General features: G+C 45.6%; 1 protein-coding gene across 2 annotated transcripts in view; it reads left to right on the forward strand.

The window, feature by feature from the left end:
* MGAT5 (alpha-1,6-mannosylglycoprotein 6-beta-N-acetylglucosaminyltransferase) overlaps positions 1 to 17,423 on the forward strand; it is a 335,177-nt gene that overhangs the window by 276,277 nt on the left and 41,477 nt on the right. For both annotated transcript variants that reach the window (XM_054581995.1, XM_054582003.1), the window contains exon 13: positions 8,996 to 9,145. In XM_054581995.1, the coding sequence (XP_054437970.1) occupies positions 8,996 to 9,145 (150 nt within the window). The remainder of the gene's footprint in view (positions 1 to 8,995; positions 9,146 to 17,423) is intronic.

The following is a 17,423-nucleotide window of genomic DNA, read 5'->3' on the forward strand; positions in this document are numbered from 1 at the left end:
ACGCGGGCTCTTGTTCAAGTCGAGCAGTGAGGGAGGTGAAGGCTCTGGACATCTTGGAGCCCACTTCCGACTGTCCCGTTTATGGTTTGGGGGCAATATTACCACTTATATTTTAAAATAAGGTATGTATTTACACAGCCTTTACACATATTTCATTATTCCCAATTCTAGCTCAGCATATATAGACAGTGTCTAAAATAACTAGGAAGTGATATTATCTTCTATTTATAAATCCATCAGGTTGCAAAAATAGGGCTGGTCGCTCTCTCTGCATTACCCATTTATAGCCTCAGAAGTCTCTCATTTTCTTACTTTAGGCCAGAGACCAAAATTTTCACCTAACCAGATAATAAAAAGTAATAACTAACATGTTTGTGAATATCACTCCCTTTTACTTGCTGCCTATCCACTTTTTGTTCTCCTCCTAAAACTAGAAGGTAGGTCAGTTCTAGGACCACTCATGCCATTCGTAAGTGCAGCCTTACATACAGCTATTCACCCACTGCTATAGATATGTTGTAATTTATACCAGATGAGGTGCCGTCAAGAATAAGTATGGAAACTGATGTTTCCTTCTCTTTCTCCCTCCCTTCCCGGTCTCTAAAAACAAACAAACAAACAAACAAATAAATAAATAATAAACTCTTATAAAAAAGAGTAAGTGTGGAACTCAGTCCAAACAAAAGGAAGCAGATCCCCTTATTTTTATTGCCCATGGGCCTGTGAGAGACCAGAAAGTGATGTTCCCCACATTATTCCCACTCCTACTACTGAGCACCATCCTGGAGAGAGAAGGATTTGGGGAAAAGGGGTCAGAGGTGGACAGGCTTTGAGAATGTTAGCTTCTCAGGGTTTTCTAAAGGCCTAGGAGACCTCGGTGAGACACAACAGGATCCCCTCATCCCCCCCCCACCCCCCAAAACACACACACACCTTATCCTTGGGAGGTTACTTGAAATGAAGAAGCCAAGGACTGCAAAGATTTTAAATTATTCTGTAATGTGTCTTCTTCACTGCTGAAATTCACAGAGATTTTCAGTTTAGAACTTTATTTCTAACCTTGACATAGAAGACATTTTCATCCTTTTTGAGTTGTGTGTAGCCTTCTGGAACAGGCGGATGAAGGTGGTTTTTTTGTCTCCCTCTTTCCCTCCCTCCCTTCATGTTACCTCACTAACTCCCAAGAGAATCTTGACTTCGTAGCTATGTTAAAAGGAAATTGAATCGACCATGAATATAACTTTTAAGGCTTGCACTCTTTTATTTTGATACAAATACACCCCTAGGTTAAGTCATGGACCTCAACCTCATTTGCTGGGAGCAGGTTTTGTTGGTGAATAACTTGGCTCCTGAAATGAGGTGGGAAGCTGGACAGGACTGAGGCAGGAGCCTGAGGGGGCTGGCCCATGCCTGAGACCCATCATTTCCATGGGCCGATGAATGGTTTGTGGTTCGTGCGGCCTCTTTGTTTCCTTATCCAGCCGCTGTGTATTTACTGAGCACCTGCTCTGTGCCAGGCCTCTCAAGTCCTGAACCCACAGTGCCCCGCCCTTGAGAAGTTCAGTCCCACAGAGTAGCCATACAGTGACAGTGCAGCCCAAGAGCCCAAGCAGGAAGATATTGGGCCAACATTGGGGTTCTTGGGTTCCCAAGACAGAAATCAACCGGAAACCCCAGAGAAATTTCCAGACAGATTTTATGAAGCTTGTGCTCTAGCACAAGGGAGGCAGCGCAGAAGAAAGGAAGGTCCTCTGAACCGGCTCCGGCCTGACTCTGCGTGGCCGCTTTCATAAGCTGGGGACAAAGCAGGCTTGTGCCAAAAGGCAGGCTTCTTGAAAAAGGCAGGCTTGCGGAATTTTTCATTTCAGGGACAGGTGACTTCCTTTTCCAGCTGTGTTTTCTGGTTAACTACTTCATGAGTGTCCTGTGTGGGCAGGGCGGCTTACCACCGGCACCCCAGGAAGGTTGTGTGTCTGTCAAACCTTGATCAGCGGCACTTGTGGGTCAGGAGTTGCAACATCTACAAGGAAGCAGGCAGTTAGAAGAGAGATAAAATCAGCTCCTTCTGTGTTTTTAAGTAGGGAGTGGGGAAGGGTGATGATATTCTTGCAGTCGGCTTATCTGGTTTCCTTCTGGCCACCTGGTCTTAACTGGCTTCCTGGCCGCTTGGTATTTTTTCATTCCCAGACCCAATTCCCTCTGCTGTCTCATGAGGAGATTATTTGATTGAGGATAGCTTAAAGCCTAGCTGGCTCTTTGTGACTGGTTGTCCTTAGCATTTTGATTTTGTAACCTTGGCACATTTGCTGGTTTAGATTTTGATTTGCTTACGTAGGAAGCCATGGCCTGAGAGCCATCTCAGTCTAATGGCCTCCTTGTTTAATTTAACACCACTAGTAGCACAGAGGAGGTTAGCAGCTAACTTCACCTGGGCAAGCCAGGGAATGCCAACTAGTAAAGGAATAAGAATGGGAGGTCTGCCTGGCAAAGACAGTGGCAGGTCAGATGTATGTGACCGTGCAGAAGTTTGGGAGTGGGGAATAAGTGTAGGGAGAGAAGAAGAGGGAATACATTTGACCCTTGAACAATACAGATTTGAACTGCGTGAGTCTACTTATGCAGGGAATTTTTTTTTTTTTTTTCAAAAAATACCTGTACTATTTTTGATCCACAGTTGGGAGTAGCGGATACAGAGGGCTGACCGTGCGCGTTGTCCTATACCATTTTATAGGACGCTTGAGCATCCTTGGATTTGGGTATCTGCATGGGTTCTGGAACAAATCCCCCACAGATACTGAGGGCAACTAAGTTTCTAGGGAGTTAAAAGTTATATGCAGACTTTTACTGAACAGGAGGTGGGCTCCCCTAACCCCTGCATTGTGCAGGGGTCATCTGTAATAGGGGTTAAAGCTGGAGAGCTTCTAGAAGCCCAGGTCATGAAGGGCCTTGTGCGCATAGCTGAGCACATGGTCTTTTAATCCCATGAGGAACCTTTGAAGACATCATATAGGGGAACTGAATCTTCAGTTTTGGAAACTAGTGGCCCTGAGGAGGGTGGGTTGAAGGGGCGAGAACCTAGAAAAAATATCTTAGCCCAGGGCATAGAGAGCAGGGCCCGAGGCAAAGGTTTGAGTATTACTAGTTATTGGGACAGGAGGCACAAGCCCAGGACAATAAGGCTGAAGGGAAAGGAAAGTGGGACTAAGAGAAGTGCTAGATAATGTGATGGAGCACGTGACCATGCTGGCCTCTGCTCCCGGGAGCCACACATGTGTGGCAGCATGGGCACGGGGCTCTGCAGACTCCCTGGAAGCTTTGCAGGGAGGGCCCCTTCCACAGCATGCCTAGTCTGCAGGAGAGAGGAAATAGGGCGGTTTTATTTGCCCTGCTCCCTTCTGTTTCCAGCTTCTCATTGTCCCTGGTTCACCTCACAAGGATCTGGGATACTGTTCAGGAATGGAGACCCCACTCCCACCACCCCATGGAGTAGCTTCTTCCCACTCAGACAGTGGAGGGCAGCCTGGTTTGTGTGAACACCAGCTGAGAACCAGAAAGAAGAGCAGGCAGTCAGGGGACTCTGAGAAGGTTCGAACATTGTGTTAACATTCAGGCAAAGAGCTCAGCCCAGAGATTATGACAGCCATCCAAGCAGGAGGGGACGGATGCCAGAGTGAATGAAAGAGGTTGGTTGTAGAGCAAGATTTACAAAATCTTCACTCACCTGAATCAGTAAGTCAAACCCCAACCTTTCAAGTAGTTACATCACAGCAGTAGATAGTAAAAAGCTTCCATGGCTAGTTTGGGATAAAGTATGCTCTACAACACTGTTCCTTAAAACACATTTCATCCTTATGTATTTCTAAAATGATGGAGTGAACCAATTTCTGTGTTTGTGGGGGAAGGGGTAGAAGCTACTACTTGAAAAATGATTTAAAATTTATGATGGTCAAAATAAAGAATTGATCACAAGTATCAGAATCCTTACTTTGGAAACGACAGAAGTCCAGATTTACTAGCAGAGGCCAGAGAGGGGTTAGCTGACTCTCACAACCTAGGGAAGGGCAGGGATGCACCGGGAATGAGGTGTAACTGGAACCGTGGACCAAGACCCTACCAGGACATGAGCCCTCTCACATTTGACCTTGTCTGAACAAGGATTTCCATTTTCTCTGACTGGATCCTGTCCTCCATGCAGCAGGACCCTCACTTGCTTTAGCAACCTGGGTTGGAGCTCACTGCTTTGCCTCCGCAGAGGGATCGACTCTTCCACACCCATTCAGCTCTTCCTGGAGAGAAAGCCCGCTGGCTCAGTATTCACCAAATGTTCTCCACGGGCAAACCAACTCTGGGCAGGGCTGCATAATTATGATTTTAAGTGGCAGGTCACAAGATGCCATGTGGAGGGAGGGGTATGGGGTCCAGAATGTGTATGTCTGCAGTGGGGAGCAGGATGGTTGCTACGGAGAAAAGTGCATAATATCTACTGCAGTGAAAATCATCCCTGCACCCCTAATTCAGCAGCAAGAGCTAAAAGCTCCTGGTTTTCCAGTTCCGCCTTTTACCTCTTGCCCTGCTGTGGAATCGCACTCTTGTTATTTTAGATGGAATTGTTTTGTCTGAAGCTCTCTGCTCAAGCTCTGACATTATTACTACCAGTTCTGCAAATGGACCTGTGTCCAGCCGCATCACAGCAGCTGAACACATGCTGGAAACATTGCTCCTCTGCTCCAGCATGTGCACTCCTTTCCTCTTCATCTAGGTAGATTTCAGTTTTCATTGGTTTGATTGGTTGTGTTTAATGGGAATTTAAATTGAACTTGAGGCTGAAGGCATGATGGGGCTGCGAGTTGCTCGCCTGGGACCTTGAGGAGGCATTACTCATGGCCCGAGACGTACTGAGACGTGGGTAGGGGCGTGCTGAGCTGTGATACCCAGCGCCAGGCCCCTTTTGACTGCGACTCAACAAACTTGTAGGTGGTAAGTTTTAGGGAGTAGATAATTTTTTTTGACCTTGGTCTCTTAAATCATGGAGGGAAAGCTTTCTAGAGACTGATCCTGCTCTAGTTCTGGGATCAGCAGAACACCTGGTTCCTTAAGGGAGGGATGGGAGTGAGCTTATCGGCACACCCACCTCCCCGCGAAGGCCTTCCCCTGGGAAAGGCAGGCAGGGTCATGCTGAATAAGAAACCTTAGCACCCTGCTTCCTAGACACAAAAGATGGCAATTTGCATTCAAGGGAGAAGGGAATGGGGGGTTCGGGGTTTGGTAAATCTCTTTATGGCAAGACCTGAGCCCCCAGTGTGGTGTCAATGGTGCAAGTTTTGAAGTCATACTGACTGCTTTCTTGATTGCATATATTTCTAATTTCTCTATCTTTCTGTGAAATATATTAACCACAGCACGTATACATGCCACCCCGATTTATAGACATTCATATTTTGCAGTATTTTTCCTTAACAAAGAAATGATATATCACAAGTAGCACCAAAGCTCCATCTATCTCCCTAAACCTCTTTCCCTCCTTCCTCAGTAATTACTACCCAGAGGTTAGTGGCTGCCATCTCCATGTGTAGTTCTGTACTTAACTATGTAACTATCCGTATGGAAAAATACTGTCCTTATACATCATATTCAGTAGTATTGCTTCACGCAGTTTAAAAAAATAACATTGCGCCATATAAAATTCTTTCGCAATCAGTCCCGACACTGCTGCTTACTTGCAGAAACCATGAATGAGTTGCACCACCTTTTTGAGCCACAGAGAGGTGTGTTAAAATGCTGGTTTTATTAATCTTGACACAATCCAGGTGAGCAAAGATCAAGACCTAAAGAGAAGGAGACAAATTTGATACTATGGAGGCAGAATCAGCAGTGTTATGTGACTAATTTGATGTGTGGAATGACAGGTGCGATTCCTGTACGGGCACCTGACTGGGAGGTGAATGTCTGTCACTGAGATCAGGCGCGTGGTGGGGCAGTGACGCTGCTCTGGGGTAGTAAGGTGAGGTGCAGCCCCTCTTTGACCTGTATGGTTGGAAGCACCCACAGTGCACTCAGCCAGAGAGGTCCAGGAGCTGGTTGGATCCTTGGACCCGGAGTTCAGGCAACAGTTCTGAGCTGGCGATTCCTTCAGGTCCCTTTAGCTTATCCAGTGAGCGTGAGTGTTGGGAAGAGGGGCAGCTCAGTGTCCGTGGTTCCCATGTCACCTTTACCTGGAATCCATAATATGGTTCACTCTTGCCAGATTTCCACAGAATTCTGACAAGTGGCAACAAGAGACCTGGTTGGGATCACCTAGTAGACGTCAATTTCAATGGTTAGAGTTCTGTTTGAAACTTTTTTTTTCCTTCTAATAACCTGTTGTGGTTTTCTTTTCATGAAATTACATGAGTCCTCTCTGCAGGTAATTTCTGCTTTCATATTTTATTATGCCTTCATGTTAGTAAGTCCATAGATTTTATTAGCGCCTGCATTACTTCTTTCTATCTGCCTGAACTTGCCCCCTTGTTATACTTCAAGAAGGCCTGGGATTGCTGGTGATACCTGCGTAACCCAGCTTAGTGTACTCTTCCCAGGCATTTGGTCTCAGAATCCTGATCTGGAATCTCTGCAGTGAGCGTTCTTCAGGACAAGAGCCAGGTGGACCACTCATGCTCTCTCGTCACCCACTGCAGGCCTGTGGTGCATCTTCATTAGGGTTAGCAGCTGGTTTTCACAGGAAAATGTCTCCTTTTGCTTAATGGAATGCTGCCTGCCCTGTCCCGCCCCCACCCCCATCCCCCACCCCCCACCTCCTACCCCCCAATCCCTACCAAAAGCCCAGTAAAATGTCCTGGCAGGCCTCCTTTTAGATGATAGGAATCCTCTCAGAGTAGTTAAAGCAAAAATGTAAGGTGGGGAAAAATTGGGGCAGCTGCTATTATTGTGAAGATCCAGAAAGACCGGGGAACTTTGGGACAGGGAGCAGCCGTGGACGGGGTAGGACCCAGGAGCAGCTCTGGGCCCTGGTTTTCTCTCTTCTGTCTCTGCTTTCTCTCCTCTTCTCTCTTCCTCCTCTTCTTTCACTCCTCCTCTCTCTCCACTCTCTCTGTCATACTTACAGAGGTGATACCTAGGTCTTGGTCACTCTCTGGTCCCTCTTTTTACCAACTCTCTGTCTTCCCTTTTCCTCCTTTCTTTCAGCTCTTACCTCATTCTCTTCCCACCTCCACCCCCTAAAATTGGCAGCTGGCTTCCTCAGAACTCGTATCTGGCCTATAATTGCCCAGGCTCCAACACTGAATGACCTTGTTGCTCGAAAGCCCAGGGCCATCTGGCGGTAATCTCCCTGTGAACAGGATTCTGAGCTCCCGAGAGAGGGTCTGGTTGGCTCAGCTCATCTGGCTGAGCATGGACACACTGTCCCAGGCTGCTGGCCAGCGGAGGAACGGGTGTCCCTCAGGTCAGACACAGGCTAGGCCCGCCAGCCAGGGCAGGGGGTGTGGATGGGGATGAAGTCCCTGAGAAGGGGTTTGTGGGGGCAGGAGTTACCAGGTAATAACTAGCAAAGAACCATGTCATAGAGCCCCTCAAATTAACTTACCACAGGGTGGTGATCCTAAATTTGGCTCAAGCTCTGACTAAGAAGTCATGGTGTATAAACTGTAGTCACTTCTGCACTAATTCAAGAGTATACATCTCTGAAGTAATGAATTTAACATCTTCCAGCAACACTAAACATGGCATGAAATTAAACTTTCAGTCAAAGTGTTCATTTTATTCACACATCAGGGTACAGGGATGGACTTGGTTGATTCTGAACAAAGTCCTCCTGGAGAATGTGACCTGCACTGTCTTTTCAGTCAGGAAGACTTGATACATGATTTGAAACTTACACCCCCAAAGCTGAGAGTCCTTTGTAATGTTCTTCACCTGGGCAGTGAATGGCAAAGGGCAGACCCTGAACCCTACTCACAATGCCATGAGAAGTGCCCCACGTGGCCAGAAGCAGGGCCCAGCCCCCAGGGCCGGCAGAGAAGCGCCGACCTCAAAACTCTGTGGCTGCTGGAGCCACACCCCGATGGTCCTTGTGGTCTTTAGTCACAGAACAGCTATGACTGCGTTTGCCTGGAGTGCCCGAAAGCAGGCTCAGACAGGGAAGCCTTGTCCCACTTTTATACAACTGGAAAACATTACAGAACTTGAATCTTTCAAATTTAAAAAAAAAAAAAAAGCAGCCCACAAAATGCATCTTATGCAACTCGGCCACACGGGAACATGAGGAGGAAAGAAAGTGAGCTTGCCTCTGCTTCACGGCTATTTTTCATTTTGAAAATGTGCCTCAAAATTCAGTACAGAAAAGAGATTTTGTTTTGTTGCTGATGAAAGTATCACTGCTCTCCAGTGTTTCAGGGCTCATCAGAGTTTACATTTAATCTTTTTTCCACCTGCGGGTACCTGGATAGTCTTATCTGTCCAGCTGCGGAGTCAGTCACTGTATAGTGGGAAACTCTCTTCTCATCATGCAAATTAGGTGGGATCCTGTTCTGACAACATGAGTTAATCATCACCAGAAATATTGGCAAGAGCTGGGGATGTTTGCATTCCTCAGGGACAGCTTAGCATCTCTGGATAAATATTGAAGTCCAACTGACTGCCTCCTCTGGGCTTTCCTTCCCTCAATGTCCTCGCCCATTGACAGACCAGCCAAAAGCAAAGTGCTGGGTCCTTGGTAGTTTACAAAGTGAGAACGATATTTCAAAACAATTGGCCTTGAGTTTAGCATTGGTGTTCAGGAATATGTTGCTATATAGTTTGCTGCTTCTTGCAAAACTATTCAGTGGCCATGCTACCATTTTTACCCACAAAATCCAGTCAGATTCCTTTTGAAATAACTTTTAAGAGTTGAATTTCCAAATTCCTGCAATCTCCATTTTAGGAACTCCTCTTTCTGTGGCCTCAGGTGTTTATGAGAATGAAAAGAAATGAGAAACACCTTCTTTTGCCCCCTCTATAGAATAAGAAGCTCTACTTGGATATTATCCACACGTACATGGAAGTGCATGCTACCGTTTACGGCTCCAGCACAAAGAACATTCCCAGTTACGTGAAAAACCATGGTATCCTCAGCGGGCGGGACCTGCAGTTTCTTCTCCGAGAAACCAAGGTAAGTTTTTAATAGTTCCATAAAGATTCATCAGTGATACTGTTTTCAGGTTTGTTTCCATTGGCGTTGAAAGTGGGATCAGACCCTCTCATGCTTTCTTCTCAGTGTTGCAATAGTGCTTTAGGTCATTGCTGGGCAGTGCTTTTTGAGACCAGCTGTAGTTGACAGGCTAGTGAATGGTGGAAGATGGTTGCTACAGTTTAAAACTTCCTTACTGAGGTTTTAACACTGCACCAGACGTCAAGCAAGGGGCTGGGGATACAGTGGCAAACAGGCAAGGTGAGGCCCTCTCTCAAGGGCCAGACTTCCTGATGGAGCAGCGGCTTTCACCTTGGGGTGCGTACCTCCAAGAAATCAGTTCCCCAACTAGCTTTTCCTCACATCTCCTCATTTGGACTGCACACTGAAGAAGTTCAGTTGAGGGAAAAGCCACTTTGGGCTCCAGGGGCAGGGAGAGCAACAGGAGAGATGTATGAGATGAAAAACGAATGGGGTGCGGTGCTCCTGGCATTTGGGACAGACAGGTGTGAGGGTGAGGTGGTGCAGGTGGAGGGAGCCCGAAACCAGCCCAGCTAGTCTAACAAGTGTTGGGAAATAGTGGAAGGTAAAATGTGATAAGGGACCGAGGGTCTAATGGTCACAGACAGAAACAGAGTTCAGACCATGTGGTGCGGGTCGCTGGGGGAGCCGCTGATGGAGGACTGTTTCAGTGGTATGATGAATGTGTTGTTTCAACGCCTTGGGGAAGTCTGCCCGGTGACTGTAATTCTGCCGTGGAAGTGCCAAATGAATGAATCAGAATTTGCTTTAGAAAGGTTGGTAATATATTAGATAAGCTTTATCATGTTTATTATTAAGCTTTCATTTATGAATATTATAGATATTGACTGAGCAGCTTCTATGTGTCAGGCATTGTGCAAGGGACACAGGATGACAAAAACAAACAGAGCCTTGCCTCAGTGTTTAAAGGATAAAGAAGCTTATTATCCAGAGTTCATTTTTCAGCTCTGGCTCCTGACTGAATGTGTTTTCATTTTCAAGGCAGGGGAGAGAGGCTGAGTGGATGAACTTCAATGGCGTAATAGGGATTTATAATTATTGCATGATATTTCAGTTTTGGAAAGTGTGTTCACATATGCTGTCCTGTTTAATTCTCGCAACAGCCTTCAGAGGTAAAGCAGGGCAGGTGCTATTGTTATCTTTATTGTAAGCATGAAGAAACGGACCAGAGAGTTTGGCTTGCCCACAGTCACTGTGGTCATCTTGAAGGTGGCCGTAACGCATGACGTTTTTTTATTGCAAATTAAAGCTCTGCTGGCCCTTGACATATCAACCTTATGAATAAACACTCACATTTAAGAACATTCAACAGATACTCCCCCAGCCAAAAGCATATGCATCTCTTTTCTGCCTCAGTTTCTCTATATGTAAATGCATTTGACCATTTCTACCTCCCAGCCATTTGTGTAATGCCATGAATAAAATAGTTCGGTTAGTGATTTCTCCTTGGCCAGAGATGTGGGTGCTTTAGTTAGGATTTTGTTTCCTCCCAAGGTCATCTGTAGTCCGATGACTGTGGCAGGCAGGACTGTAGTGTGTTCCCAGTGTGCTCTGTTTGCTTCCCGTTCACCTTCTGTCCTAGATGATATTTTGGAATCATTAGCATATGTAGGCCTTTTAGTGGCAATGCTGTCTTGACATATGCCTTATTTTACTTTTTTCCCCACGTAGATTGGCCGGGAAGGCTTAAGCTCCTTTAAACTCACCTTTGGCAACGCTGGTTTTCAGCCGTGTGTCATCACTGTCTCGCACACTTCTATTAACCCAGCCTCGTGAATGTCTTACTCAGCCTTGCAAATTTTAAAAGAACTCTTTCTCACCTACCATCCATTTACCCTGTCCGAGAATGGAAAACAGGGCTGAGGCCCCCTGTATCCAGGGGAGGAAAAGGGAAGAGGCCCCGAAAGCCCAGGCCACCATGTCAGCAGTTGCCTGACAACAAGGGACTGCAGCTTGAATTTTGAGTGTGAGAGGCATATATTTATCCTTGAAAAACTGATGCCTTCAGAGCATATCACTGGTCCCATTTTGTATCGCCTAGTCATTTGTCTAGAATATATTGAAGTACTTCACTTAGAATTATGGCTAAAAAGTGGCAAATATGATGAAAATGAGGCAGTATATTGCCGAGACACCCCCTGCCCGTTATACCCAGAACACAGCAGCAGGCACTAAAATGAAGGAATCTTGGGCTTTGAAATAATGACACTAAAGACCAGTCAGGCTTTGCATATATAACCCTTTCTGCCTCTAACTTCTTTCTCTATGTCTCTGAGCAATTTAAAAGCAATTTATTCCAATTCACATTGAAAGCGGAGAACTGGAGATGCAGAGAAGCAAATGTCTGCAGAATGAACGGTTTTTAGGCTCGTTACTGGAGAGGGAAGCAAGTCTGGCGCTCCTCAAGGTTTAGAGACACAAGAATGATTGATGTTTAATCAGCTTTTGACTCATTATTTTTCTTTATGAGCCATCTTTGATTCTCTGCATCAAGCCCAGGAAACCCTCTGCTCAGCAGAATTTTGTCCTGGCCTGCCATTCGGGGCTCAGGTGTCATTAGCAGGCTGCAGCTGCAGGGAGCCTGTGAAGACAGGAGGGATTCAGTGTGGCACTGAAATCGGGCTAAGAGAGCTGGGAAGTTGTGGAATGTAAAAGACTCTTCTAATAGGCATATACACTTGGATGAATTAATTATTTATCAGAGGACCATTGACAAGTCATCAAGCCCAGCGAATTCCAGGGGTGCAGCTTCAGCCAGCAAATACGCATTGACTGGGGCGGCATGTTTTTGCTTTGGTTTAAGTCACCACCTCTTTTAATGTGATTTCTTCCTTCTCCCTCCTAATTTTAACCTCTTCATGCCCACTTCCCCTGGTCTTACCATGGCAGCTCCTTATAGAAGGGGGGCATTTGGCATCCTACTCTGGGATGGAGGAGTATTTGGAATGAGCCAGAACGTGCATGGTAAGAACAAATTCTCTTGCTGCACCCCTTCCCTACCCAGGCCTGTATGCAGTGTGTATTGTTCCGCCCCACCTTCATGTCTGACTCATGCCTCTGCCCCCAATCAACCGTGGCTCTTCCCACAAGCTTGGAGGTTGCACAGTTTTACTCAGAAACCCCGAGCTGAGACAGCCACCCCCAGGGGACCCAACTCAAGCAGCTCCATGACAGCAGAGGGGCTTGTTCTGCCTGCAGCGACATCTCAGTGCCTGGCACAGTGCTTGGCTTGTAGAAGGCCTTCACATAATTAAGAATGAAGGAAGGTGTCAAGATGAAATCAATTTGCCATCTGGGATCTTGGGGCCATACCCTGTAGGAGAGATTTCTTGCTTTTCTCATGAATCACACATCTAGATCTCCAAGATCTCCCCAGCAAGTGACACTTTCCTTCTGATACCCCGGGCCTGCCTCTTCATGGCCCTGAGAGAGAGCCCAAGAGCTTAGCTGCTAAGGCAGCAGTCCCTGTTCCCTTCCTGTTTCAGATACTGAAACACTCACCCTCAGGCAGTCCGGTGGTTTTCATCCTAGTGACCAGTACCTACAATTACTCTTGTTCCAACTAGATGGAAAAAACTTTGCATATACATACAAAGTCTGTCCAGAATGTATCCAGCCATTAATATGAAAAATAGACATTTGTACATAGACCAATGATGCCTCAGTCCCCTTCAGAGTAGGCACCTTGGAACCTCACACAGTTCTCCCAGTCACCATCAGCTGCCCTGTTGTATTTTCATGAATCTCATTGATGGTCTGAAATCTCTCCCTCTCCCCGCCCCCTTTGTTTTTCAGATTTTATTTATTATTTATTTTTAGAGAGAGGGGAAGGGAGGGAGAAAGAGAGAGAAAGAAACATCCATGTGTGGTTGCCGTTCGTGTGCCCCCTCCTGGGGACATAGCCTGCAACCCAGGCATGTGCCCTGACTAGGAATCTCACCGGCGACCCTTTGGTTCGCAGGCCACCACTCAGTCCACTGAGCCACACCAGCCAGGGCTGAAATCTCTTCCCTTTTAAAGGTGATTTTAGTTTTGGAAAAAGGGAGAAGTCACAGGGTGTCATATCTGGGCTGTAGTGTGAGGGCTGAGTCACCTGGGTGATTCGATGTCTTGCCAAAAAACTGCACAAGACACGATACATGAACAGGCACATTGTCATGATGAAGCTGCCAATCACCAGGTACCCATAGTTGCAGCCTTTTGAATCATCTGAATAGTTTCCGTGGAGGAATGTTCAAGCTTAATGCAAAATTTGGTGCAGAGCCATTTCTCTACTCGCTTAGTCATTTTGAATGCAACGGCCACACAGTTCATACACTCACTCAACGTCGTCTACCGCCCCTACTGACTATTCCAGCGAAGTCATCTTTGTTCACACATGCACATTCCAACACATTCCCCTTGGCTGCCAGGTTATGGCGATGTCACGCAAACCGTTCTCATTATAATAACAATGGCTGGCTTTTTTCTGGACAGACCTCATATATTCCCCTCTCTCTTCCCCTCCCACATATGTATGTAGAATAAAGAGTGTATAGAGATGTGATTTAGTAACCTCTCTGACTTCAAGATCAAAACCATATTCCCACATCCAAATACAAAATGTTCAACATCTCCTCACAGAAACACTCGATTGCTGGAAAAACATAACCTATTATTATTTATTCTTTTGTTCACGTACCTGGCAAATGTGTATTAAGTACTGAATGTCACCTAGGCCTTATTTTAGGCACTTTTGATACAGAGATAACTAAGGCATTTTTGCCCACAATGAGTATACAGGTGTTGGGGAGAAGACAGCCAGGTAAACAGATAACTGTAACTATGTGAAAAATACACAGGTAGGATTAGAAATAATAAAAAATAGTGATACCAACATAAAGCCTCTCTGTGGCCGTGTGGGCAGGGTCAGCCGGTAAAATGCTGCACTGTGACTGGCGGAGTCAGGGAGATAACCTCGGCGGGGGGGCGGGGGAGGCTGCTGAGGAGGAGAGGAGTCCATTGTCAAACACTGGTAACGCATTCAGCATGTTTATTTTATCAAGGTGCAAGTGGCCACAGGGTTTTACTACAGTAACAATTTCGCTGACCCTTACAGTAAGCCCTTTCCATGAATTCTCTCTCTGTCTCAGAATTCCTCTGATCTCAGTACCATTGGAACCCATCTTAATGTGGTAGCGACAAGGCTCGTTGAGTGTCTCACCATTTGGGGCTGAGGGGTCAGCCTGGTGTGGAATTTGGGTGAGAGATGGGGTGGTCAGGGAATGTTCCTCCAAGGAGTGATACCTGAGCTGCCTTTTAATGGTAGACACTTCCTGCTGACATGGCTAGAGATGGTCAGCATCTAGTTTTACATTTATCAAAATATCTTCGTACTCCCCCATCTCATCTACAATGCAATTCTAAATCCATTTGATCCTATACTGGACTTTCCAAATGTTGAGAGTGCAGGAAGTTTTACATTTAGTGATGATGTTTGTGTTTTGTTTTGTTTTGTTTCTGAAATGCCACTTAGGTAACTGGGCATACTTTGGGAGTCTACCCAGTAAGCTGGTCCCAGGAAATAGTCTTTGGTTTAGCAGGCAAATTTGGGTGGTAGAACAAGCCTTACAAGGATAGTTGTCTTTGTCTCCTTAGCCTTTCTAGCTCTTTATGAGAGAATTTTCAGGTAGTGTAGGTTAGGGGCTTATGGAAGCCCACAAGAGGGTGTTGCTAAACCCATATGGGAGAGAATTTGACTTCGTTGTCTCTCCCCAGCACTGGGTGCAAAAGGGAAAACAGAAGGTCAAAGAAGGGACTCTTCGGGCTACATGAAAACATCGCCTATCAGGAAAATGAATTTTCTCAATACCTTGCCATTGTATGGATTCTTTTTAAAGATATGAAAGGCACTCCAGAAATATAATGATTCCTGATCATTATATGAAGCATAAACAAGGCTTAGCAGTAGCATGTGGCTCATGGGACTGGCGTTTCCATGAGGCAGTCACTGTGAACCATGTCCTCGCTCTCTTTCAATGGAGGTCCGTCACCCATTTTTAGTCCAGGTACTTTATGAAACAGCAAGAACTCATAAATGCATGTGCAGCAGGTGCTGAACATTTTATAAAAACCCACAACCACAACCCCTATGTACCTTAACTCCAGCTAACCAATGCAAGGTCATGTGTATGTAGCTGCATGAAGTTGAGTCTGAATTTGAACTTGGCCTACTCTTGGGTAAATATTTACTAAGTGCTGGGCTTTTAGAATATATCCTTTCCGTGAAATACCTCATTTTATCCTCACAACAGCCCCATGAAATACAGCACTATTTTCCCCATTTTACATGTGAAAAGACAGGTTTAAAGAACTTGTGTTACCTTGACCAAGGTCCCAGAGGTAGAATAGTTTAACTCCATCAGAATGAAGGATACGATGGAGTTAAGATGTGAGCACTGGTCTCCCAGGTTCGAGAGTCTGCGCTGTTAACCACCACATTGCCCCGAGCACTTTGTGTCAGAAATCGACATAATGGATAAGCAGAGGTTGCAGTCATTATTCAAACTCCCTCCTGAGCCACCCCACCAAGTTGGCTACTTAAAACTAGTCAGAAAAGTGTATGTTGATTGTATGGTTCTTATTTTGGATTATCTTTGATGTTCAAAAGTGACTGGAAACTGACCAAACCCATGGAATCTTTCTAAGAAGTACCTTTGTCTGTGTTTAAAGGATTCTTTGTTAACTACTCCATTTGGGTGTTTGAGACAATTCCATTTCTCCTTTCACACAGAGTAAACATCTGAGTGGTCTCACTGAAACTCTTTGTTGATGTATAGGAATGTCCCAGTCTTGTGCCATGAATAAAACATATGGTGCTTCATCTGTTCTCTCTTGCCTCGTATTAGTTCAGAAATTTAATTTGAGAGCATGTAATCCCTCTGTTTAAAAATGCTCGTCGATGGAGCCGAAGTTGCAGCCATGGTGCTGTTCCGTCATCTGGAATATCCTCATTAGATCCTGGGCTGCTGATGGCCAGAGGAAGCATAAATAAAAGATGCCCGGTTTCCTCAGATAGTTAAGCCTCTGCACTTGAATGCATTGTTGTAGGGTGTCTCTTGCCCCCATGCTCAGGAAATCGGAAAGTGGGAAGAATGACAGGCAAAGTGGGGGGTGCAGGGGAGAAAGTGATTTAATGTGGTTAAGGGACCAGTGTGTGGTGACAAAGCCATAAGCACTCAGAAGTTTATGGAATGCCCTTTGATGGTGATGAAACTCTCTGTCCTACCCTGCTGTCATTCAAACCTCAAGTGTGCAATTTGACCTCCAATGTCCATTATAATGTCAAAGGGAATGAATGCAAATTTTCCTTGCTTATTGGTAGAACAAAAAATTGTTACTTTGTATTTCCAAGCAATGCATTTCTAATTAGTGAGAGGAGAAAATTCATTGCCAAGAAATTGTGTGATATTTGCTTAAATTTCATTCTAAAATTGTGAGGTTTTGGAGAGTTAGCCCAAAGTGTTTATTTCATGTGTACTGAGATATTCCAATGCCAGGAGGGCAGAAGAGATGGTGCAAATTGTTCTTCAGATATAATTAAACCTAGGTCACATTCAAGTCCATTAAGCAAGAGCCTCAAATCCTTTAATTAATGGGTTCAGATTGGTTGGTCTGAAGGAGCTAATTAATTTTTTTTTTCCAGGATATTCTATTTAAGTAGACAGGCATTGTGCTTCCTGCATTTTCCTCCAAAGTTCTTTGCAGAGTTGATGAAGGTATCAACTCTATGGCAGGCCCTGATCTCAGAGGTCAGGAGACACTGAGCTCCAGGGCTCAGATCAGACCTATCTGTGTGAAAACTTCATCTGCATCTTCCAGCATCTGTCTTCTCAAAGGGATCTGGAGCCCTGTACCTCCCTGTGCCCAACCTCAGCCTGACAGAGGTCATCTTTTCCCTGGACAGCTTACCATTCTCCCCAAAATCGGATGGGGAGGGCAGATCACAGAAATCAAAGCCTCAAAGATGGAACCCCTGGATTCTTCATATTTAACAAAGCTGGGGTGTCTTGGGACTATTACTTCCCCATTTCTTTCCATTTCTCCTGTTGCCGTTGGCATGCCCCTGCCCTGGAGGTGCATGCTCGAGCCACACCCTATACAAATCCTCTCTGATAACCTCGCCCCTTTTAGCTACAGAGTAGGAGTAAGATCCAGAAACAGGGCATCTGAACGGCAT

This window comes from Pteronotus mesoamericanus, unplaced genomic scaffold (genome assembly GCF_021234165.1).
Source record: "Pteronotus mesoamericanus isolate MK-2021 breed Mesoamerican mustached bat unplaced genomic scaffold, CSHL_Meso_final contig_1173, whole genome shotgun sequence".
NCBI classification, from domain to species: domain Eukaryota; kingdom Metazoa; phylum Chordata; class Mammalia; order Chiroptera; family Mormoopidae; genus Pteronotus; species Pteronotus mesoamericanus.